The sequence below is a fragment of the Ambystoma mexicanum genome, chromosome 14 (genome assembly GCF_040938575.1).
Source record: "Ambystoma mexicanum isolate Mex_15411 chromosome 14, UKY_AmexF1_1, whole genome shotgun sequence".
Classification (NCBI taxonomy): Eukaryota; Metazoa; Chordata; class Amphibia; order Caudata; family Ambystomatidae; genus Ambystoma; species Ambystoma mexicanum.
Window position 1 is genome coordinate 181,616,436 of NC_090940.1, and position 25,000 is coordinate 181,641,435.

General features: G+C 47.8%; 1 protein-coding gene across 1 annotated transcript; it reads left to right on the forward strand.

The window, feature by feature from the left end:
- Positions 1 to 454: 454 nt before the first annotated feature.
- Positions 455 to 24,682, forward strand: SRSF5 (serine and arginine rich splicing factor 5). Its single transcript, XM_069638876.1, has 8 exons — positions 455 to 1,277; positions 2,500 to 2,629; positions 7,813 to 7,883; positions 13,459 to 13,608; positions 14,024 to 14,093; positions 15,138 to 15,211; positions 20,994 to 21,107; positions 23,943 to 24,682. The coding sequence occupies exons 2-8, from the start codon at positions 2,504 to 2,506 to the stop codon at positions 24,271 to 24,273; spliced, it is 936 nt and encodes a 311-aa protein (XP_069494977.1). The 5' UTR covers positions 455 to 1,277; positions 2,500 to 2,503; the 3' UTR covers positions 24,274 to 24,682.
- Positions 24,683 to 25,000: the final 318 nt, after the last annotated feature.

The window sequence follows — 25,000 nt, forward strand, 5'->3', positions numbered from 1 at the left end:
GTGCAAGTAGAAAGTCACTGCAGGAGTTGTGCCACCTGCCGGTTATCTGGTAATAGTGGCTAAACAATCCAAGCTCCATTGGTACCACTCCCAGTTGTGGGGGTACCATTTGAGAGAGTAGGGATTGACATTGTTAGTCCCCTTGACCCCCAAACATCCTCAGGCAATAGGTTTATCCTGGTGCTGGTCGACCATCCCACCAGGTATCCTGAGGCCATCCCATTGAAGACTGTGACTACCAAGTCAGTTGCTAGTAAATATTACTTGGCTTATTTACTAGGGTTTGCTTCCCTAAAGAAGTTGTGTCTGATAGGGGCATCACCTTTATGTTAAAGTATATGCAGGACTAGTATCTTACATATGTCAGCCCTGTGATCCCAGCACAGGCCGCGTGCATTCTCCCTAGATTGGCTGTCTTGGATGCAACCAGCCGAACAGCTGAGCCAGTGAGTTTCCTTTCGTTTGCTCTTTTGTAAGCAGAGCTAACATCTCTTGCAAGACAGTCCTTCGGCAGGAGCTATTCTGGGAAACCCAAACCAAAGGACATACCCTACACAAAAGGACTAGCTTCACAGCAGAGCGCATTGCAGGCCCGTAGACACAATGGGTCTAAGAAAGCAGCAGGGTTAGTGTAATCAGAGTGAACTCGGCTAAGTAGCTGTTGCTCCATTCCGCGTCGAGTGCAACAACTCGACTAGGTCCCTCAAGCCACTTCTTTAAATATGCAGCCACCTTTCAGTTCCTTGGCTATTTTTGAGAGGTCACTGCCCCCACGAGATTTTTTAACCTAATTAACCCAAAACACTGCATGCACGTATGGGAACAATGGCCCTGAATAAACATTCTCCTAAAAGAAAAAAACACACAATCTAACCTAAAATAAAGTCTTTTAAAGAGGTCCGCATTGATATTTTCTGCCAACCTACGGGTACGAACATTGCCAGCCAATCGCTCTAAAATTGGCGACAGTTTCTTTTACCGAACCCCACTTAATCCCGCATCTACTTCACAAAAACCTACAGGTAAGCACATTGGTAGCCATTCGCTCTAAGATGGCGACTTTATCCGACATTCACATCTGCTTCCCAAAAACGTGAGACGTTGCTTGCTGTCACGTCTCGCGAGCTTGCAGTTGCAAACCGGAAGTTACATCACAACTGAGGCTTCCATTTTCTGCGGCTGTTGAATTTCCACTGCGTCATTAACTGCTGCCAGTCGTTTGGGAGGTAACTGACGTTGGTCTCCGAAGAGAAAACATTGGAATTTCTACAACACAGGTAAATAAACACATTGTTTGGTACCTCAAAATGCGAGCGTGCATCTATAGCCAGAGATCCCTTGTACGCTAAGCCGTTGGTATGTGTCTATATATATTTACAAAAAAAAACTGCACGGGTTGGAATCGAAATTCCGGTTTTGTACATTTACTGTAGCCGTTTTGGTATTGAAGCATGTATAAGCAGGTGGGCTCATATGGAGCGTTTGTAAAATATCAATTTGCACGCTGTTCGTAAACGGGTGTAGGAACTCGTAATGCAGGATCGGTGGGTTATTTTATTTATTGACCAAGGCGCCTATAGAACAAATGGTGTTTCAGGCGCTGAAGGGGTTGCAATCGTACGAGAACTGAGTCAGTGGAGGTTCTCTCGCCTCTACAGGGGATTTAGGGGGGCTCGCTCTGTAAAGAGAGTGGTCTATTAGGTTCGGAAGTACTGTGCTTTGATTAGTGGCTCCTACGGCGGTCTTCGGACGTGAGAGTCCCCCTGGGACCGACTGTGCACCGAGTGCGAGTGATCGGAAGGATGGGGTGGGTCACCGTGTTTGCTCGCCATGCGGCGAACGCCGTTTTTTGTTCACTCGAGTGGCATCGGCCGCCATTTTGTCAGCAGTTGTCCCCGTTCACACACACAGGCCTACGTTGAAACCGCAAAGGGCAGTCGATTGGAGGTGGGAATGTCGCCTTAAATTCTAGGTGGGATTGTTGCGATCTCAGGCTAGAATTAAGTTCTATGCAGTTATAACTGTTTGTAATTTTTTTACCCTCACTTTGGTGGCCATCTTAAATTTCCAATTGCAAGAGGTATATTTCATTTCCTTGGTTAAAAATACAAAGCTGTTTCTACTTAACTTTTTTCGCGATAGTCTTGTTTACACTCAACGCACACGGTCTAATTTGACCTAGTCAAAATGGGAACCACCCTTTGAGAATGTATGGCTGATCGTCCGTGTGAGAATGTATTTTAGGGGGATTTAACCATCCTAGCGTGTGCCTGTTTTTTTTTTTTTTTTTATTGCCACGGGTGCGTGAGATTATGGCGCCGAATGTTGCCATAAATGCAAACGTCGACGCAAAAAGGTGTAAGCCCGCCCATCCAGTGTGACCATGTGTTCTGAGCGTTATGCATGCATGTGTTCTGAGCGTTATGCATGCACCGCGGAACTAGATTTCATGGAGGTTTTTTGATCGAATGTTGTCCTGTTTTCCTCCTTTCTCTCCAGCGCCATGAGTGGGTGCAGAGTGTTTATTGGTCGCTTGAATCCAGCTGCGAGGGAAAAGGACGTCGAGCGTTTTTTCAAAGGCTATGGGCGAATACGGGACATTGATTTGAAAAGAGGCTTTGGCTTTGTGGTAAGTAATACATGCCGGTTGATGCATACAATGAACGCACGTAAGCATACTGCACCCACCCCCTTTGGGAATGGGGCCTTAAGTGTCAGACAGTGCTACTTGCTGTTGAGTCCCTGACCTCTGGTGCCACTCCTACATATATTTTACTGTAGCCGTAGCATCTAAATGACGCTAGTATCTTTAAAATACGTACCGCCTCCCTCCAAGGTCTGTCAGTTTATGCTGTCAATGCTCATGTATTCGGCACATTTCTTGCTTGTCGGGAGTCCATTACCTACACGTCCACTCTTGCTCGTCACAGTACTTAATGGGGCCCCTGCCTCCAACGAAGGACCTTCTGTTTTAATTCCTATAACTCCTCCGCCACGTCACTCAGTTTAATTTTGGTTGGACTTTTTCTTCCCGGTGTTGGGCACTGGGGTGGGGGGGGGCTGTGTGGCGCGGCCCTCGGCTCCCTCAGGTGCAGCACTGCTCCTGGGCCACCTGCAGGGATTGGTGTCACAGTTCAGCGGGATTGCCTCGCTCGGTTCTTTGCTGGGCCCAGGACCGCAGCGTGAGCATTGTGTCTCAGGTCCTGCATGGCCCGGGGAAGGTAAGGAGAGGGGATGGACTGGGCTTGATGTTTTTCCCCCTCCTCCTGTTTTGGCCACCTTGATTCGACAGACTTTTTCCTCATGCTCTGTGTACACATCTTTATTGGAAATGATGGCAAGCACTTGGCAGTATGGGCTAGCCTTCCCTTTTTGTTTTGAGGCCTCTCTGCTTGTGGGGCGACAGTGGCAGAGAGTCTTTGAAAGTGCGGGGGCACTGTTCTGTCACAGGCATGTCACATACCACCCGCTCCTCGCACAGAGCCATACCTGCCCAACCTCCGGAATTTTCCGGAGACTCCAGAGTTTCAAGCATTTCTCCGGGTCTCCGGAAAAGTTCCTTGAATTTTGAGATTCTTCCGGGTCCTGTCATATTCTCCACCTGATTGGCTGCCGGTCCCGAATATGACGGGACCGGAAACGGCGCGAAATGTTCGTGCCCACTGCCTGCACCACTATAATAGTGCTTTCAATCCATGTAATTGGATTGAAAGCACTATTACGGCGGCGGTGCCACTTTTTAATTAATTCAATGCTATAGCAAGCAAAATGAAGGCGACGCTGCCGAAATAATACTGCTTTCAATGCAATGACAAGGATTGAAAGCATTATTTCGGCGTAGCGCCGCTTTCATTTTGCTTACATAGCACTGAAAATCATTCATTCAATGCTATAGTAAGCACACTGAGGGCGCCGCCGCAGCAATACTAGTGCTTTCCATCCAATGACATGGATTGAAAGCACTATTTCGACCGCAGCGCCGCATTCATTGTGCTTACTATAGCATTGAATTAATTATTTTCAATGCTATCGTAAGCAAACTGAAGGCTACACCAACTGAGTTTACCTTTTTGACAGGTGGTCGGGGCGTGTGAGCGGAGCCGTGTGCAAATGGGCGGAGTCTTGTGTGGCTGTGGGCGGGGCATACATCTCAGGATTTTGATTTTCAAATGTAGGCCAGCATGCACGGAGCCCAGGGTGCACTGGATGTTGGCAGCATTTTTTGCGTGCAGCCTGTGAAAATGGTGCAGATTTGGACACGTCTGCAAGCTGCCGGAAGGGTACCGGCCTGGCATAGTCTACACTTCGGGTTCAAGTCTCTGCGGTGCTGACTCGGCCCTTCATCCTTCCTAGACCGGCGCATAGGAACGATTTGGAGCTTGGGACTACCAGCTACTGGATACAGTGCTCAAGCCACCTCTCAGTAATGTGGCGAGTTAGTGGTGTGTTTGGGTCTGTGCTAGCTATGAACGCAGACTCCTTGTCCTGTCCTCTTCCCCTGAACTGCATGAGGGAAGGTCAAAGGAGATGATTGTCCGGCATAGAATTATAGAAAACGCATCATGGAAGTAATGGCCATTCAGAGGTTTCCCAGTGTCTCTTCTTTTAGGGCCTAGGTCCTCCGGTGCCGACGTGTTGCTTTCACGCCTCCTCTCAGACTTGTGGGAAGTGATATGGCGCATGGTGGCACATGTCTGTGATTAGAGGGGTTCTCTGAGCCCCTGGTGCTGTGGAGGGGGATGTCACTTCAGTGGGTTTTTCCAGTGTAGGAATACCCCGGGTGTGGGGGGTTACCTTTCATGTCTGCTATCCGGGATGGATTGTTTTGCCCCGCTTTGTGATAGTACTCTGCCCTTTTGACGCCAGCCTGGTTGCTCCTGTCGGCTGCGGGGGCCATGGTCTGTGTCCTGTATCTTCCTTTTGATTGTGGGCTGACCAGCATGCTGTTATATTGTGGCGCAGGCATGCTTCAACGCCCTGTGTTTTTCCTCTGGTGCAAGTGCACTGACTGGCGGTTTCCCCGGGCTCCCCGTCTCTATCTTCTCCGGAGGTGTAGGGCACCTGTGGAGTTCGGCTTCCTGGGTAATGGGCTCCTTCCGGAGGGGGGTATCAGTTGCAGTTCTTGTCTCTTCCTGTCCAGGTTTGCATGGTTAGGACTTTGGTACCCAGCTCACGGTCCAAGTAGTTGGCCATGGGATCCGTTCTCTCCGAACGATTGTTGTGGGTTACCGTCTTGCCCGTTCCTCTCCCTGTTCAGGGTCAAGTTTTCTACTTGCGGGTGTTCCTGTTCCCTATGCCTTCTAGGATGTGTCAACTGCTTATGGGTCTCAAGACCCTGCACTACTTGGTCGGACGTCTGGGGAGAGCATACTCTGGATGTTGTGCAGGGGGGGGTGGCGCTTGCTGGCTGGTCTGGGTTCTCAGAAGGCAGTGTGTTTCGGCTCGCCTGTTGATGTAGTTACATGGGCACGTGGTGTCTTGCATGTTTTCCGGTTCCTTGAGCCCGTCTTCGGCTACGTCCCCTGGTGTCTTATACTCTCTCCCACTGGCTTCCGATGTCTCGGCTTTCGTAGTTGTGTTTTCAGTGTCCCCAGCGCTGTGAGTCTCCCTGCTGTGGTGGCGGGGGGGTTTCAGGTCTACAAGCTGAGGTGCATGGTCCATCCTCCTGTGGCCTCTCTTACTACCGATGCCAGCAGTAGGGGTCTACATCGGGGGTCCTCTCAGCTCAAGGGTTGTGAGACCTGGGGAGAGCCGGCGATCATCCAATTGGCAAGAGTTGTGCCATTGTCCAAGCTCTGGTGTACTACAAGGAGTTGCTGGACGGTCAGCAGTTTTGATCCGATCGGATAATACGACGGCCTTGGCATATGTCAACTGCAAACGGGGTCCCGGCCGCTCCTTGAATGCTCTGGCAGCGCTGATAGGCACCTGGGAGAAATCTCATCTGGTGTCTCTGTCCACCCTTCTGATACGTGAGGCCACCAATGTTCGAGCGGATCTTCTCAGACGCCGGTTTTCACTCCTCGGCGGAACTGGTCCTGTTGGCCCAGGTCTTTGCGGTGAAATGTGTCAGATTAGGGTCCCCTGTTCTAGACCTGTTTGCATCCCCGGCCTCAGCAGAAGTTCCCCTCTTCTGCTCTCGGTTTCAGGCCGGGGGGGTTGGGGGATGGACGCCCTCACTGTACAGTGGCCTTGGGGTTTTCCTTTATGCCTTTCCGTCTACCCCTTCTGCCCCGGGTGGTTTGGCGCATCAGTGTCCCGGGTGACTGTGTTGTTGGCTCATTTCTGGTCCCGCCGGAGTTGGCTCCCCTCTCTGTTGGAGCTTCGGTCCTAGGAACCTTGGCTGGTTCTGAGGTGGCCGTGTCCCCTTCAAGGGGATCTGCGGTTGGAATTCCACTGGATGTAATGGGCAGTGTGGCTATTGCTCAGTCTTGGTTGATATCTCAGGGGTTCTCAGATCCTGTAGTTGAGTACATAATGGATGCTCTTGGACCCTCCACTCTGAAGGTGTTCGGCAGGCATTGGGGCCATTTCCGAGACTGGTATGGGCGGTCTGGGAACCCTCCCCTGCGTGCTATCCTTTGATTCTTCCAGAAGGGCTTTTGACTGGGGCCTGTTTTCCCCCAGGCTTCGCTCTCAGTTGGCCTCCATGAAATTGATTTTGGGGGACTCTGATGGTCACTTGGATGGTGGGGAAGTTGGGTCCTTCGTGGTTGGAGTTTTGTCTGTGGGATGTGAATTGAGTTATTGTGGGTGTGTTTGCTGCACTTTAGCTCTGTCTCTCATTGGGGCATTTTCCCCGTTGCTGCTTTGGTATACCTCATGAAGTAAGTACTGGGACGAGGAAGAGTGGACGTGGAGGTAATGCTCCGATTACTTACTGGTCTTCATTACTCCTAGTCCTACTCTTCCTCGTCACAGTACTGCCGACCCTCCTCACCCTCCCTGCGTTGAAGGTCCCATGCTCTGGCTTGGCAATATGAAACTGAGTGACGTGGATGTGGGGGAGGAGTTATAGGAATTCCAAGAAATAGAAGGTCCTGTGTCAGAGGTGTCAGAGGCAAGGGGCCTCACGAAGTAAGTACTGTGACGAGGAAGAGTAGGACTCAGTAATGAAGATTACCGGTAAGTAATCCGAGCATTCTCGCTGTTTGAGAAAAAAGGTTTCGGGCCAGGTTGGTTTTTTGCACCGTGTAGCAGCCCCTGTGTTTTTTTTTTTCTTTTTTTCTCGACCTGTTTTGCCCCGTGACATGAGAAACTGCGGGTAGGGCGAAATGGCTCGAAATCTAGAGTTCTCATGCCCAGCCATGAAAATGACGTCTGGGTAGTGCTAACGCCTTTGGATCTGAGAGATTCGATGCTAGAGGGAGTTAAATGAGCTGTAGCTACTATACCTAAACTGGTATTTGTATTTTTAATGACTTTTTATTGGCTTATTTTGTATACATTGTGGGTTACAAGCCACATTGGCTGCAGGACCAATGCCCTGACAATAGGCTGTACGTTTTGACCTGCTGCGTTAAACAGCCTGACTAGTGGGGTATTCAAAGCGTATCCAAGATACCTGCGTTGGTGCTGTGCTTTTTTTATGTGTACAATTCCCCCTAGTGCAACCTTTAGAAACTCTGTGCTGAGCCAGTTTCCCTCCCAACATTCTGCATATATTTGTGTGCTAATTACATAGCATCTCGGCTGACTCACCTGGCTTGAAATCTGAGATGATGGTTCCAAATAATTGCTTTGTGTCTGTACAGTGAATGCAGTGGAGACACTATTTGGTGGGACCTAACCAATATCTTTGTGATTTGCTAGGAATTTGATGACCCAAGAGATGCAGATGATGCAGTCTATGAACTGGATGGAAAAGAGCTCTGTAGTGAAAGGTAAATAAAAATGAATGTTGGGTTTACTTTTGCTACCTCACCCAATGTAACTTGGGGCACTGTTGAAGTTTTGGTTTAGGACTGTGATCACTCGCAATCAATTATTCTGAATTAGGCGGTTATATGCATCTGGAGGGCTTCAAAACACATTTGACTGGCGATGTACTAATATCGTAATGCCACCAAAAGTAATTTGTAATGAAGACTTAAATAATGGAGCATTTTTTGGGCGCTACTGAAGTAAGACATGGGTCAGCCCAGGACCTGCAAAGTTTCTACTTGGCCTAGTTTACCTTCGTGCACCAAGAAATGCATTCAACGGATGACAAATGTAAATGCGCTTTCTGTAAAATGGTGCATGTCAACACGAGCACTGTTTGTTTGGCAGACTGCTGCCAGCCATGCACAGTAACTTTTACTGCAAACAAAGTAAATGTTCGATGCAAGTTTCAAAAATCCCCAGCAAATTGTATATGTCCTTTGTAGAAAGTACTCCACTTAGTGGCTGAATAGACTTTGCGAGCCATAAGAGTGTGAGTAAAATGTGCATGAAGGGACACACTGAAAACAGTTTCGCCAACTCTCCCACTGAATATACAATTGTAATCCAAGAACTACAGTGTTATGATAGTGCAGTAGATGTACAGACTGGGTTAACTGTCACTGGACATCAAGGGGGCTTGTCTATTTAGAGGAAAGGGATAGCTTAGGCAGAATAGATGGCGTAGCAGGCAAAAGAACTGGGCTAGGTGGAATATTTTAGTTTGCGGCTCTCTTGGTATAAGCAAAAGGGATAGAATGGGTTGGGCACCAGCTGCATAGCTGAATGCAACTAGCAGGTTGCAGAACTAGGGTTGTCGCGCATGCCGCATAGTACTTCAGCACACGAGCCACATCAGCGAGTGCAATCCTTTCAGCCGGCGACATGTTTTGGTAAAAAGGCTTGTTGGGGTGGAATTTCGACAACCTTTGGCATGAAGGGAGGGGTGAGCCCGCACCACAACCCTTGTGTCGTGGAGTCAGATACAGCTGTTTGCTGGAAGGGCCTCGATCTCACCTACCCTCCTGGCAGAGGTCATGGTCACGAGAAAAGCCGCCTTCCACGACTTGAGGGGCCTGATGCATGGGCTCGAAGGGAGACCCCAAGAGCCTCGCCAGCGCCACATTGGGTGCCCACGCCAGGGCAGGAGCCTTTACCAGCTGGAACAATCCCCTTGAGGAACTCCTTGACGAGACAGTGGGACCAGAAAGAACGCCGTCCTGGACACCTGGTGTAGCAGGAGATAGCCGCAAGATGCACCCTGATAGAGGCGTGCGCCATCCCACTCCTTGGCAAAGGACGACAAGTACGGAAGAATCTGCATGGCCGTGACCCTCAGAGGGTTGATCTTCTGCAACCGACACCATGTAGCAAAATGCTTCGACTAGTGTCTGTAGCAAGTCAACGACGCCCTGGCAAGGACCTCCCTGCAGTCCGCGGGCAACTCGTACCCTCAGAAGTCTACAGCTGTAGGACCCAAGCCTTCGGGGTTCAGTGATACTGGATCGTGATGCAGGATTGCACCTCCTTATCTGGTGAGGTCCAAAACCACTGGCAGCTTGACTGGAGGTGACGTTGACAGGCTGAGAAGGCTTGGGTACCAAATCTGCCTTGGCCACACTGGGGTGACGAGGACCATCCTGCGTCTGCAATGTGAATGATTTGCAGCAGGAGAGGCAACAGGAAACTCGTACAGGAACATTCCCCCCCCCCCCCCCCCCCCCACGGGAAGGAAAACCCATCCCCCATGCTCCTCAGCTGGTAGAACCTGCTGGGGCATTTCTGGCATTTGGTATTCATTGCGATCTCGGGCCTGCCCCATAATGCGGAAGAGGCAGTCCACTTGTTCCTGTCGAAGCTCCCACTCGTGGCAAGAGGCAGCTCCCTGCCGAGGAAGTCGGCAATGCTATTCTTGACCCCTGGCAGGTGGAAAGAAATGATGAACATGCCTAGTACCGCAAGTCCTGCGCCTCTCTGGAGAGCGCTGGGCATCTGGTTTCTCACCTGGTTCCTCATGGTTTTATTGTCTGCGAAGACCCTCACCACCTTGCCTTTGAGGGACATTGATGTGGAGATCCCTTCCCCCAGTAGCCAGAGGCCTCTGGCGTGTAGACGTCCAGTGTGCTCCCCAGCCCTCCAGTGCAGCGTCTGTGGTGATGGTCTCTTGGGCAGCTCTGAAAATCCACGCCCGCCAACTTATCGCTCAACGGAAATCTTGTCTGCGAAGCTGCTGAACTTCCAGTGTCGGATCAGGTAAATGCACAGCAACATCATGCTGAGCTGCGACTGCATTCTTCAGTGCCAACAGCCATGGCCATATCTTCTGAGGGGTCTGCCAGACAGGAGACCCGTGTTGTGCCTGGCCCCCAGGAATAGCGCGTCAGCAGACAGTCCTGTGTGTTGGATGGCCACTTCTTGCACTTGCCGCGGATGAGCCAGTCGTCGAGATATGGGCACACATGTAGACACAGGTGGGCCGCCACTGGCGCCAGTCACTTCGTGACCACCCTGTTAGCTGAAATCAGTCCGAGGGGAGGTGACTTGTTAAAAGATATTTGTACCGCGCACACATCACCACCGGAGTGGCAAAGGTGCATTTGGATCGTGATTGGTTTAGTTGCTTTGTTTCTACTTTTAGTAACTTATCACTTGTAGTAACTTTATATCCTTGTACGATGCGGGACACCTTCTTGTTTTGGCCTAGACAAAAACAGGATTTTGCTAACTCTCGGTGTGCAAAATGGACAAGCTGGAAGCAGCAATGGCTGGTTACCATTTTTTGGTGCATTTTGTTTAAGCCTTACCATTTTAGCCTCTTTTGGTTAACTGTGGCTAGTGTTAAAACTTGCCATGCTACTAGATTTTTTTGCTTTTACTTTGGTCATCTTGCCACGGGCCAGAAAAATACGGGGGCTTTTGGCAGGCTACTCGAGGGCTATTTGTGTGGGCTGGACTGTCTGTTTTGTTACCAGTGGTCCTGATTGGACGACCACTGCTGGTGTTTGTGTGTGACCCTTGCACACACGCTACAGAGATCCTGGAGGACACTGAGCCAAGACTTGCAAGGAGATCGTGGACCTGTCGGCTGAAGGCTTGGTGACTTGGAGTGGTGGAAACATGGGACCCTCTGTGGCTGGCCAGCTCTAAGTTTGGGCTACCGTGCTGCAGACACTATTCAGAGTTGTTGGGGACCTTCAGCTTGTCCTATGGGACTTAACTCTGCAACATTTCTCGGTCCTAGCATCAAGTGGGCCTGAAATAGGATGGAAAGTCTGCTTTGTGTTGCCATGCTTACCTGTGTCCATTTCTGGCCTGCAAGGGCTCTGCATAGTTAAGCTGCATTCCTCCACTGAGTCCTTGCCACCAGCATTGGACAATGACCAAAGATCTGCTCAAACCTGCAACCCCTGGGGCTCAAGGGCTGAGGCTGACTGCAGGAAAAGCTACCTCAGACCTTCAACTGACCTGCAAGTCTCAATGTGGAAACTTAACTGAACTTTAAGGCCCCAGACAACTTGGGGCTGGCCTTCTGAAGATAGGGGTGATTCTCTGTGTATTTGAAGTGCTAATACTATCTGTAGTGCTAGTACTAATTTGTACCTTCTTTTCAGGGGTTTGATATGTATTTTGCCCTACTCCAATAGTTGTATATATCTTTTTATATTGTGTGGTATTACCCATTGGTCGCTGTACCGTTTGTCAAAGTGTGTTCCTTGACTGCTTTGATGTGTGCGATTATTGTGGACCCCATACAAGCTCACACATTTCATACCTCCGCCAATCGAGTGTGCAATAGGTTTCTACCCCTAGATACAGCCACGGATGGCTCCCTCTGGATATCTAGGGCGTTAAGCATGTAATCTACAGTGTTATAGTATGGTGATGTTACTGCAGGGTTTTAACTGAGAACCGTAATGGCTGCCTTCACCACGCATCTCACCTTAGTTGTAGCTGTAGGGTGCATCATCCGTCGTCGGGGACAAACTCTGGGGTGCTGCCCTTTGCCTCTTGCATGGTTGCCCGGGGCAGATCCATGAAGTGGGTACTGATTATCTTAAAAGTTGGGGGTCTGGTAACAAAGGGTGTCTGGACTGTTTTGGCTTGGAAAGTAATTGGGCCAGCCCACCTATTGGGGAAACGAAGCCTATGCAAGCTTTGGTTTTGCTGCAAAGGTCTGTCCCAGTGAGAAAATATGCCAATGCTGGAGAGAATTCATGTTTTGGCCTCAAAAACCTACAAATAACCACCACCTGCCTTGTTCTGCCAGCCCCAGTATAACTTCCCATATCTGCGATCTAAATTGCAGCACTCCTCTTTCCCAAGATGGTGTTGCATAATGCACTGTAACATTTAATACCCATGTACGTAGACCCTCTATCGGAGGTCCATACTACAAGTCATTTGCATGTTGTGAATGCTAGCATGTGCCTTATCTAGATAGAATTATGATTGCTAACTTATCCAGCACTTGCATAGAACTGTAAATGACAGCACATGTAAACAATTATATGGAATTATGAATGAGAACGTGCACCACACTTAGATAGCATTGTTAATGGTAGAATGTGCTACACTTAGATTGAATTACGGTAGCATATCCTCACTTGGATAGAATTGTAAATAACGTCTCCCACACGTAGATGGAACTGTGAATGATGGCATGTGCCACACTTAGATGAGCATGTAAATGGTGGCTTGTGCCATGCTTAGATGAAGTCGTGAACATTGGTCCAAGTCGATTCTAGATAGAACTACAAATGTTAGCATGCCCACACTTGGGAGGAGTTGCGATTATCCTGAATCACATCTAAATAGCAAGCGAATGTAAACGTTAACATGCCACCCTGCTTTCCTGCTACACCCTGTCCCTATATATCCTTGTGTCGCTGCATTCCCGCCACCTTGTCCACCTGCTTGCTCTCATTTCAAAATAACCATTTTATTACATCACTATGCTTACACTCTACTATACACCATCATACAACTAGAACACAGTTATACCCCATACTAATTCGGCCTAGCTGTTCACATATGAATGACTCCATGAACACCTCATTACCCTAATAAAACACAGCTAGCCGAGCACATTCCGGCCTGTTGCTCATACGCGTCTTTCTGGCTGTACGCAGCCAGAGCCCAGTCTGGGTGCCCGCACACCAGGCTGCACACATTCAACTGATCACACCTAAGGCTAGGATGCAGCTACTGTCAGACAATTACATCAGCTGTGCACCCACGCACCCTACAACTCTACACCTCTCCTGATCAGAACTACAGTTCCCAAGGGCGTTCAACCTACCAGTGTTTTGAGGTCATACTAATGATATAGAGCACTATATAAATGCCAAGTAACATAACCTGTTGCCTTTTGGTGATTAACCTTTTTGAGAGAATGGTGGTGGTCCTTCCACCCAAGACTGAGGTCCTTTCTAAGGGTGATTGATGCATGAACAGTTAATAGGTAAGCAATGCAAGGTGGAATCGAAATGATGTAGATAATGGGCTGCTATTTTAACGCTGCTATTTTAATTCTAGGGTTACAATTGAACATGCTAGAGCTCGCTCCAGGGGTGGTGGAGGTGGAATGAGAGGTGGAAGAGGAGGAGGAGGAGGAGGCGGCGGCGGAGGTGGAAGATATGGTGATCGTTTTAGTAGAAGCAGTGGCCGCCCAAGGGGTGATAGGAGGTAAGTGCTGGCATGACAAACCACAATCAATTAATACACAACCACGTTTTATTGTGCTGGAGCATGCTTTCTTTCTTTCTACAGAATGAAATGAGCAGTCTCTGTTCCTGTATGGGTACTTGGAAATAGTTATGTAGTTCCAGGGATGCTGGATCCAGCTGTATAAAGTTCCCATTTCTTGTCACTAGACAGCCTGGATATTCGATCAATGGTTAGACTTAAACCTAATTAAATTGCTTAACAATACAAGGCGGGTATGTGCACATACAATTTTATAAATGTATTCCTGAGGTAAAATCTAGACAACTGGAGGCCATTGTGTGTCCTAACCAGTGAAGTGCACTTAAGAAACATTGCTGATAGCTTAGTAGTCCTTAGTCCACATAAGAATGCAAACCATGGGTTTCTCTTTCAGAAATGCTCCACCTGTAAGGACTGAAAATCGCCTTATTGTAGAAAACTTGTCTTCCAGAGTTAGCTGGCAGGTTTGTTCAAAATTTAGTTTTTCCTTTTTTCTGTTTTTAATAATGTAATTATCGTCTACAGTAATTGTAGTTAACTTTAGAATTTGTATTTTATTATACCATTTTAGTCACATAAATTAGATTTGTGAACATTGATGTGTTGTAGTTAAATAAAAATTGCATGAAATGTTTGGGTAAGGGTTTTTTCTCATTGTTTATTATCAATTTTAACCAAATATTAAACCCTTTATTTGCCAGCCTTTCTGTGTGTCGTTGGCCTCGTGACGAGGACTGCCTGTGGGTTATCCTAATCGCTCTGTCTTGATCACTATTGGTTGGCCGGGTTGAATTTGCCAGTCAGCTCCTACCGTGTCATTTGGCCACTCCTAGATCGTTGATGGTCTTGACAATATCGGAGCACTTGTGAAGTGCCAGGTTGCAGCGGCCCCCTGAGAGTTGATAAAGAGGTCTGAATCTTAAGTTGAAAGCTGTTCCTTCTGTAAAGATTCCGAATAAGCGATCCTGTCGAAAGATACGAAATTGGGTGGTCGTTGGAATCCTGATCGCAGTAAAGTGGTCCCTGGTAACTTCTCAAGTAGAAAATGGCCATCATCGTTAGTCTTCCAAATGGGCAGGTCGTGCGATTAAAGGCCATCTTTGGGTAGTGTTCGACACTTGGGTGGCGAAGAGCCAGTCGGGCATGTATTGCAACTATCTCCAAGTGCTTTATTGCTGCTTGAATAGTCTAGGGCGATATAATAAAGGTAAAGTAAATCCTATTTTTAACATGGGGCACAAAATAATTACTGTAAAACATAGCCCTTTTTAATTGTTGGTAAAGAGTTAAACGTAGATATTTTGTAACGCCATAAATATTCACATTTCACAAATATATTTTTTCTCTTATTTCGTGCCCTGTTGTAGTTATCCGCCCCAATTCTATTACAATGACATCCACTAGTCTTCAGAAACTAGACGACCCCCCACCCCGCTTAATTTTTAAGTCATGTATAGTTTTACTTCATGTGCCTAATCAAAGTTTCTTGTGCTTGATACAATTATTAGGATCTGAAGGATTTCATGAGGCAAGCCGGTGAAGTTACTTTTGCAGACGCGCACAGACCAACGTTAAATGAAGGGTAAGCCTTTTTGTATGCTGCACATTAACCTGTTTTGTACTTTATGGCTGCTCGATCTCACTAAAGTTTTGAGCTAGAGGAAGGTGTAGGTTTTATTGGTGGTAGCCTCTGGGATATCTCTGCCTCTCCCTTGGACACTTTATTTTGTAATAAACCAACCTTGAGAGATGTATGTAGCACTAGTGCATTTTTTTTTTTTGTTGAAAGAACTTGCTTTAACTAGAGTGGTTGGTGCATGTTACCAGTTGTCCAAAGTAACATGACACTGTTTACTATGTGTATCAGTCTTCTCCCACCCCTCTTTTTGGGTTTAACTGCCGTCAGTGTTTGGGACGTTGCACTCCATCAAAAACAAGTCTCCGGCATCAGTATGAACCGGACACTGAACTTGTCCCCGTGCAGTAGCACATGCCTACCTGGACTACATCTTCAATATGGGACGAGCTCCCACATTGCATGACCAATTGTCAACTGGCACTGCAAACCAGTTTGAGAGGGCCATGCAAATGTGCTCAAGAGTAATCTCAATGCCTTAGTGACCGTGACCTATCGCCAACTGTAAGGTTCTTGCAAATAAGAGCACAAAGGATTGGACTTATCGACTCAGACAGGGCCTACACCCTACTTGCAGCAAACACAAGAAGCCTGCTGTTGAGACAGGACCGGCTCATTGGAGCCAGTTGAGGACATGCTGTAGCCATTAAAGCGCCATCAATTGCTCTATCGGGCCAAATAGCATCCATCTGTCAGGATGGTAACGGGGAGATAGCCATGTTGCAGCGATGGGTCATGCATGGCTACCCTGTATCAGATTCAAGCTAGTACCTCCAGCCACCCTAAACGGATTCCTGTGTTGATATCAAGTATACAAAACAAACTTCTTGTTCCAAAGATGCGCTGTCAAATCTGTTAGGTTTGAGATGCAAATAGTTTTGATCACAGTTGTTTAATTTTTGCCAATCTTTGCCAACACGTTTCGACCACATTTGGTCTTTTTCAAGGCAAGACTTGTTACAATACCACTTAGTTACTGTCTAATAAAATTATCATGTCACAAATTTGTTTCGCAAATAATGACAATCGGACAATATTGTACGAACGAGGTAAGAAAAAAAACACTTTTTGAAGTGGTACCAAACATGGATAAAAATTATGTAATAAAAGAAACAATGGAAACAGAAAATTGAGGGAAGCAAGAGAAGGAAAAAAACAAAAGCACGCCCTATGCATCGTCATTGGTCTAATGAAAAAAATACTCGGAAAGTATCTGAAGACATTAAAAGCCAAAAGAGCAAAAGCATTTTGAACCTTGTTATCAAGCGCACTGTAACTGGGTTGGTGTTGGTCCCCCAAAGCAAGCGGTACCCTGGTCAAATTGACCCAAGTTTTCATATAGCCTTTATGTTGTGGAAATTAAGGGCGTTTAGAGAGTTTATCCAGCATGGGGGTCTTGCGTGCATTCACATGCTCATGAACATTCCCTGTCAGGTTGGGAATTCTCTGTAAAAGAAGTTTCACTTACTGTATTTCTCCTCTAAACCAATCACTGTACTGTGGGTCAAACTGCCCCAGCCAATGACAGTCCTCTCTCTAAGCCCCTCCTCTGGCAGCCATCAGATTTTTACCGCACGTTTCAAGTGTTGGAGTCCTTGAGTTTGCTCTGTGAGCTACTTCTACAGTTTGCCCTCAAGGCAAGGATCGTCAGTTTCCAGGACGCCATTGGGCCTACTCTGCCCCTCCGACCATGACTGAGGAGAAACAAGATTCAGACTAGGTACGGAACGTGTTTGTGGAAGACGCCTTCTATTACCACAAAGAATGCGAGATTTGCCTTGGCTTCTCCCAAAAAAACGCTGAAGGATCGACGCAGTAGAATGGTGGCGTGGTTTAACGACAATGCTTTCCGTGGGTGCCCAAGACAAGGCCAAACACTGTCCAGTTCCATCGGTAGCTGTGAAAGCGTGTCCCACGATGGCCCGGGCGCGATCAACGTCACCGACTGCCTCCATCGCCAGCCAGCGATCGAGCTCTTCAAAGAGGAAATCGTCCAACCTGGCTAACCTCCGGGAGAAACTAGAGCAGCCCAGGGCAGAGGAAAAGGCAGCCGACTTAAGAAGGCCCATGCGGCGCAGGAGAAATATTCGCATTGAGCTGATGACGGCTGCTCTCTTGGAAGGCCCAAGGGACTGACCCTGTGAAGGTAGCCTCTACTGCGCACATGATGTCACCGAGGCCTGAACTGGGGCGGTGGCAAATCCTGTTGGCATACCGAGGAGAATGCTGTCTGGGCCAGCCACAGGCTGTATTCCAGGCCATGGAAGTTTGGTCATCAGACGAACAGAGTACCTGCACACAGTCCACGAGGACGACTGTGGGTGGGCCTTGGTTCTGACAATACCATCTCAGCCGAGAGCTATCCCTGGACATCTTTCGGTCCTACAGTGTCAGAAATCCTGTAAAGGATGCTGCAGGCCCCTCTCCCGGCGGCCCCAGATCAGCCGCCGGCTAAAAAGAGGAAGCATCCTCCAACACCCCAGCACCAGGTGCCCATCGACAGAATATCGTCACGCAGGCAGATCTCTGCAACCAGTAGCGTCCCCTCCAGATGGGGTGGGGTCGTTTCATTCCATCGTCTCCAATGCCTCCAAACGTTTCCGCTTCCACCTGCCGAAGCTAGGACGGAGGGCTTCCTTTACTGGGGCGTGATGCCAAGAGGAAGATCATCATGGCGGGCCCCCCTCCTGCATGATGTGTGGGAGGAAGGCCTGGCCCTTCTGGAGAATCCTTGCATGGTCCCGGCCAAGCGCGATAGGCTGGAGAAAAGTACCGGTCCCGTAGTCCGCTCCCAGGTGTCAGCAGTTGTAACCATCACCGTCGGGAAGAAATTGCCAAACCCTTCCTAGTCATCCTCCGTTCCTCCGGACAGCGAGGGGAAGAAATAGGACGCCATGGGGAGTAAGGTTATTTACACTGAAGCGTCTACCATCAAGGCTGCCAACTCGCTGCTCAATGACATGAAGGACGGAGGCGGTTCACCATCTTCACGGTCCAATCTGCATCTATGGGGATGCACATTTACCCATACCTCGCCAACTGGCTCAACCGGGCCAGTTTTTCAGAGTTTGCCATGGGACACACGGACACGACCGTCCATCGGATGGGGTCCTCCATCAATTATCCGAAGTCCTGCTTGACACCATCGCAGAACGTGCTGTCCTAGGAGTCGGACTCCATAGTCTCCTGCCTAGCGTTTCCCTTGGAGAGGGTAGCGGCCATTCTGGGGGGGGGGTGCAGTGACTTTTGTCACTAAAGACCGCCACCGTGCTGCAGACCATGAAGTTAATGCTTGGCATAATGTTGTCTTGCACCTACCTGATGCGACCTCTTCAGGAGGTCCTGGACGCTCGCTGGGTTCAGGTGTCCAGAGGACTGTGGCAGGCGGAGAAGGAGCTTCACATCAATATCCTGGAGCTGGGGGCAGTGTTCTGGGCCCCCTAGTCATTCCTTTTATCCCTGGAGGGCAAATGTGGTGAGCATCTTTGTGGACAACACCACCACAATGTTGTACATCAGGAAAGGGGGGGGGGGGGGCACTCAATCCCTGGCGCGCTCCAAAGATTTGTGATATATTTAACGCGCCTATACAAGTGTTTCAAGGCCCTGTGGCACTGGGCCGTCAAGGTTACTCATCCACTTAACCGGCGGGAGTCAAGAACCACTGCGCAGACTCCCTCTGAGTCGTGCTCATGCAACGAGTGGGAACTTCAGGACCGTGTGGACCTCATCTTCCTTAAGTGGGCCAGGCCCCAGATCGATCCGTTTGCAGCAGTGGTGAACTCCAAATGCCAGAAATTTGCCCGCAGAATCCACCAACCGGTCTCGGGTTCCCATGACCACCTCCAGACTTGCTGCGGCCCCTGTAGGCTTCCTGGTCCGAAGAGCGGGCCGGTTTACGACAGGATGAGCCACCCCCGAAACCTTTGGAGGAACCCTGGTACGTACTTTGGAGGCCCGAAAGGACGGCCGTCACTGCTGGAGCCATCTATTTGTCCGCCTTGATGGCCTGAAGAGACTCGCAGTCTTGCCGAATTGTCCCCGTCAAAGGGCATGTCCCACACCCTTGACTGTACATCCTGGCGGAAGCTAGTGGCCCTCAACCAACCCTGCCGACAAAGGCAAACGCTGTTGCCCATCTGGTGGAATCCTGTGTTGGCGATGTCCGTGGCCACCGTGATGGCATGGTCCGATGCCACCTCACCTTCCTGCAGGATCTCCAGCGCTTCCGCTCTCTTATTGGGAGAAAGTCCAGGAGGGGGGAGATCTTGAACCATGGCTCCTTGTCATAACTGGCCACGATGGCTAGGACATTGGCTGCCTTGGTTGTCACAGCTTCTTTCCCTCGCCATCCGGGGGGGGGGGGCGTCTACCAGGAAGATCTCAAAGATTTCTTCCTCGCCGCCACCGTGTCCGGGGAAGGCTGGGATCTGAGACACTTGGGTGCAGAGTCCGGCACTCTGTACTTCTCATACCGGTCCCGCTTTGCGGGGCCAAGACTGGTTATTCATAAGGGACAGTCCCAAATGCCGTCCATTAGAGGTATCGAAAGCACGGTCTTCCTCCCGGCTCTGGTTCAGGAAGCCTTCCTTTTCCTCAGGAGCCAGTTGGAACATTTCTGAGGCTTTAGAGGGAGCCGAACTCGTCGGGCGGTGGGGCACTGGAGACGGGAGGTCCACTCGGTCGTTGCTGTTTCTGGTTCCGTATCGTCCCTCGGAGGAGGGGATGGCGGCGAATGATGGCAAGGAGGTGGAGGGTTAACTCCTCCTCTTGACGGGGGGGCCCTCCCCTGACGGTCCCGGTGCCTCGTGATCTCCCGCCGGCGACATGGGCATCCTTGTCCGGATCTGAGCACAAGGTGTGCAGTGCCTGTAGGATGTCTGCTGTCATGTCCACTGGTGGTGGTGGCGGCGGTTGCGAGCACAAGGTGTGCGGTGCCTGTAGGATGTCTGCTGTCATGTCCACTGGTGGTGGCGGCGGTTGCTGTGGTGGTTGCAACGGGAGTGGTGGCAGTGGTGTGGCGTCCTCCGGCTCATCGCCCTGCTGCTCCTCGTGGGTTTCATCGCTGCTCTCCACATCCGCCTTGCCATTGTCAAAAGGGTGCATTTGGTCATAGAAGTAGACTAAGACGCTTGCTTCTGTTACTGGGGTTTATTTTGGCAAGTTGAACAGCATTGCTCTCAATTGAACCTGTTGGCATACACTGATGCCACCTGCCAAAAGTACACACATGCACACAGGGCCTTTGCAAGGTGTGTGGCTGCTCTAGGCCTTGAAGCTACATTGGAAGGGGTCGGGGGGCACTGCACCCTCCCATTCCTATTTTTAGGGCCTCAAATACAGAGGTAGACTCTGTTCTCCAGATACACAGCACACCATTTGCACCTAGAGTCCATTGTCCATTTGGTTTGTGCAAACTGAGGCCTGGCTTTAAAAAAACTACTTTTTATAGACCTGGTGCTTTCCAGCATCCATATGATTGTAGAATTATTGATTTATATTTCCACCACAATAGCCTTCCAACAGCATGGTGGTAAGACATCCAGACAGGACAATCTAGCATGGTACCTGGCAAACTGGGTATTTTTTCTTTGATCTGTTATGGTAACTGCCAGTTTACATTTTGGAATTGTCAGTGGTGTTATAAAGTTCCTGCGTTGCACACTTTCTTTTTCAGTTTACAAAGTCCATAAATGTACTGAACGTATTTATTTATTTTTCCCTCTAGGGTGGTTGAATTTGCATCGTACAGTGACTTAAAAAATGCTATTGAGAAACTCTCTGGAAAAGAAATTAATGGGAGAAAAATCAAGCTAATAGAAGGCAACAAAAAGAGCAGCAGGTATTGTCATTGTTTTACATTTGCTTGTACTGATTTTTACTTGGCTTTGCAGTTTTGAAGCACCCAGTAGCTCATTTTGTGCTTACTATTGAGGAAAGCATTAAGTGGGATTCAGGCTGCAGTCAAAGGTGAAGATGTCTGAATGTGGCAAAGACAGCCTGGCATGGGCCTCAAATCACCTCTTGAACGAAGTTGTAAAAACTTTCACTAGCAATCTGCGGGTAAGAGATGGGACAGTAGTGCAAGGGTCGGCTTTTGTTCCTCACTATAGAGCAAACTTGATGTCTAGATTTCTGATGCTCAGTCACCAAGTCATTTATCTGGAAGCTGTTTGTGTATAGTTGCTGGCCTGGTTTCTAACCAGCTCCCTTAACAAAATCCTACATCGGGTAAATTGCACGTAATGCACAATTCAGAGTTTGATTTGTTCGTATGATGGAATTTGTTTGATCTGCATGACCGATTATCCTTAAACTGGGTAAAGGAAGGTGCGCATAGATTTGAGCAAAACAAAAGCACCTCGGAATGACTGTCGCATGGAAATGCTAAAGGGAAATATTTCCAAAATGTGCTGTCCCTATGCAATGTTAATTTTCCTCAACAATGTGGTAAAAGACCTCACAAGCATGCCTTTAATGAGCCCTGTTGGATAATCCATATAGATGTATTTCTTTATATATATATTTTGGTCTGGATAGCCAAGTAGTGAAATTGACGTATGCAGCATTTGTAAAAGTGTCCACGCAAGCTCATACGATAGATTATTTTCCTCAGTGGTTGGTGTATAGTGTTACATCTTGTGTGTTTGTATTTGAAAGGGCGTCAACTTGGGTGTGTACCTGTAAATGGCCCATGTGTTCAGTTATGTAGCCCATGCTCCTTTACATGTCCACTCCCATTTAAAAAAAGATTGATTCTGAGCGACCGCTGAACAAAACAATTCTCAACATCCAAACAGTCTTAAGGTGCAACCAAGGCTGGCCTAAGGGGGAGGGGGCAGTGTGGGCATCAATCTCTTTGGGGAAACTGCAATCTACTGCCACACCATCAGGTTGCCGGTGCATCCATTTTGTTGCAAAGGGCAATTTGATTAGTTCCCAGAGATCGGGTGAGTGCATTTACTTGTGCTAACTAATTTCTGCTGAGTGCATTTACTTGTGCCCAAACAAGGTAACAATGAGGCCAGTGTTGGCCCGAACTCCCTGTGAACAAGCGTTTACAGCAAACAAGTTTAAAATGACCACATTACAGGATCTCTCTCCCCCACCCCCACCTAATTTTAAAGAGGTGATGAGACTTGAAAGCTGCATACCTTTTCCAAAATTCCCAGCTCATCGTGGTAGACCAATCTTGCTTCACTTAAGGGTTGCTATCATTCTGTGCTCCCACCTCGAGGGGTTGCACATAAAGGGTTTGGGGGTTGCATGATTATTGTGGTGACGCATACACAAGCAAGCGGGTATCATCCAGACCAAAGTACAAAATTGTTCCATTTTGATGTGTGGTACCTGCAACCAGGGTGCTGCGCTATGGATGAATTGGTCAGGAATATATTCACTTATTTCCAAATTTTCTTGGCCATCTGTCAAGTTCTGACACGGCATGTAGGCGTGGCCCAGTGTGCTGTATTCAACTCAAAATGGGGAGTCCTGTAAATGTACCACTTTAATGTTTTTATATTTGTCAAAGGCACGGCCCGTACGTACTTGGGTGTAGCCATTATTTAAATGAACAAATCCATGGAAAGGCACACAAATAAGTTAAAAAATGTACGTAGGACAATAGGTCCTACCATATAACCTTAGGAACAGATGTATATACTTTTGATCTATTTCAAATTTATACTTATCAAATAATATTCCTCATACATATTGTATATAATTGAGCTAAGAAGTGGAAAATAATACACGGGGGTGTCACCTTGATACATGTACAATTCCTGTTGGCCCAATCTAAATGCAATCTATATATATCCAGTTAAATTGTTGAATGCACATTTTTGAATGCCTTTTTCTCCGAAAATTTGCCGGGGCGAAAAAATTCAGAATGTGTTTTTTAAAATATTTTTCTCGGTTTAGTTAGTATTAAAAACATGTAAATAAAATAAAAGGCTGTTTCGGGGGGGAGGCTGGGGGGAGGCATTCGAAATGTCAATATAAACCATATATATACACCCCCCGTGACTTAACAATAAGAACTAGACACACATCCCAACTCTGCTACACGTTGACACCCATGTCTGTGTAGCTTCTAAAATTCACTGAACATGGCGGCTAGTTTCAACTGCAAATGTCCCCTTGGACAGTTAGTATCGGGTTCAGTGCTTCTGTTTGTTAACGCACCGCTCTGTAGGGACCCACAAGCAATTTTATTAGGTGGTGACAGGTTATACAGCTTGGCCACCACTTAATCTGGTTCTGCTTGGGAGTTTGCTTTCAGAGACTTGTGTAAATCTTAATTCTGGTTGTTTTCATACCACACATCTGAATGTAAATTAGGAGTGTTGTCGACTGAGAATTGTGTAGCAATTGGGACCTAAATGTGCATGTAAATCTATGACGGATGCTCTTTGGAGAGCTAAATAACAAGTATTGTCTGGTCAGGCCACCATTAGATGGGGGATTTTGAGAAGCATCTTGTTCACAAACCATCACAATGGTGAAATCTTATATTTTCCCTAATATGCACGATTAATTTTCTTTTAAAAAAAAAAAAAAAAAAAATTCTTGTCCAAGTAGATCGCTTGGATGGAGCATTAGTTCTGTACTAGAGGGTGTCATGCAGGATTTCCATAGCAAGTTATATATTTTTTTTGTAACTTCATTTTCTGTGCAGGTCAAGAAGCCGGTCCCGTTCTCGCAGCAGGAGCTCTTCTAGGTCTCGTAGCCGTTCTCGCTCCAGGAGCCGTAAATCTTACACAAGGTCCCGTAGCAGGAGTCGTAGCCGCAGCAATAGGAGCACCCACAGCAAAAGGAGCAATCGTAGCAAATCCCGCTCTGCAAGTGGATCACCTGCACCAGAAAACATACAAAAACGGTCTTTAAGTAGATCAAAATCGAGATCAAAATCGCCAGCATCTGAAGATCACCAACGATCTAGATCTCGGTCCCCTGCTTCTGTTGATAACCAGAGATCTAGGTCAAGATCTGTTGACAGTGGAAATTGAACTGATTTTCTTTTTTTTAACTTGCGCAGTGGCAAGCATGTCTTGAAGGCGGGTGGGAGGGGAAGATGGGAATTGCAGGTATGCCTCGCTGTTTTAGATGTTGTCCTCTAAGCAGTATGTATTAAATGTCTTTTGATAACAATTTCTTGCTTGTATTTTTTTTTAAACTTTTCTTTTCTTGCACCGCCTGCATATACCTTGGTAATATGTGAATAGTCTGCGATTCAGGATACTTTGTCTTGTATAAAGGCAATTAGTAAGTTTGTGCTCCTTTTTTCCCCCCACTCATGTCAAGGAAAGAATTATGCTAATACCGTGTTGATAGATTTGAACATACTGTTAAGAAAAAAAGTATACATTCTAGAATTGTTGAATGTGCAGATTGTTGGAATAAAATTTTGGTTCATGGTTTTGTTGCAAGAGTCGTTGGGAATCAGTTGAAAAGGGTTCCTCTCCAACCTTATACCATGCAATTCTCGCCTGCCTTTTGTTAACAGTACATAATCATCACCGACAGTCCCAGCCTAACCTTCATACTCATACTCATGAAGCACCTACTTTGTATTGAGTACGCACTGGCAGGCTATTGGTTGTATTGTCATAGATATAGCGCTGTTTACCATATTAGTCTCAATGCGCTGGTGGGAACGCCTTCAGGGCTGAAGTGTGTTGGGAGGTCACAGAGTAAGATGTGTCTGCGTTTGGCCTGATAAGGCTTAGCAGGGTT

Bases quoted from the DNA above. Each gene is read 5' to 3' on its own strand.
- SRSF5 (XM_069638876.1), top strand. From the start codon at position 2,504: ATGAGTGGGTGCAGAGTGTTTATTGGTCGCTTGAATCCAGCTGCGAGG. The intron at 7,884-13,458 runs GTAAATAAAAAT...TTTTAATTCTAG, and splicing joins AAAGAGCTCTGTAGTGAAAG to GGTTACAATTGAACATGCTA. The intron at 14,094-15,137 runs GTTTGTTCAAAA...TACAATTATTAG, and splicing joins CTTCCAGAGTTAGCTGGCAG to GATCTGAAGGATTTCATGAG.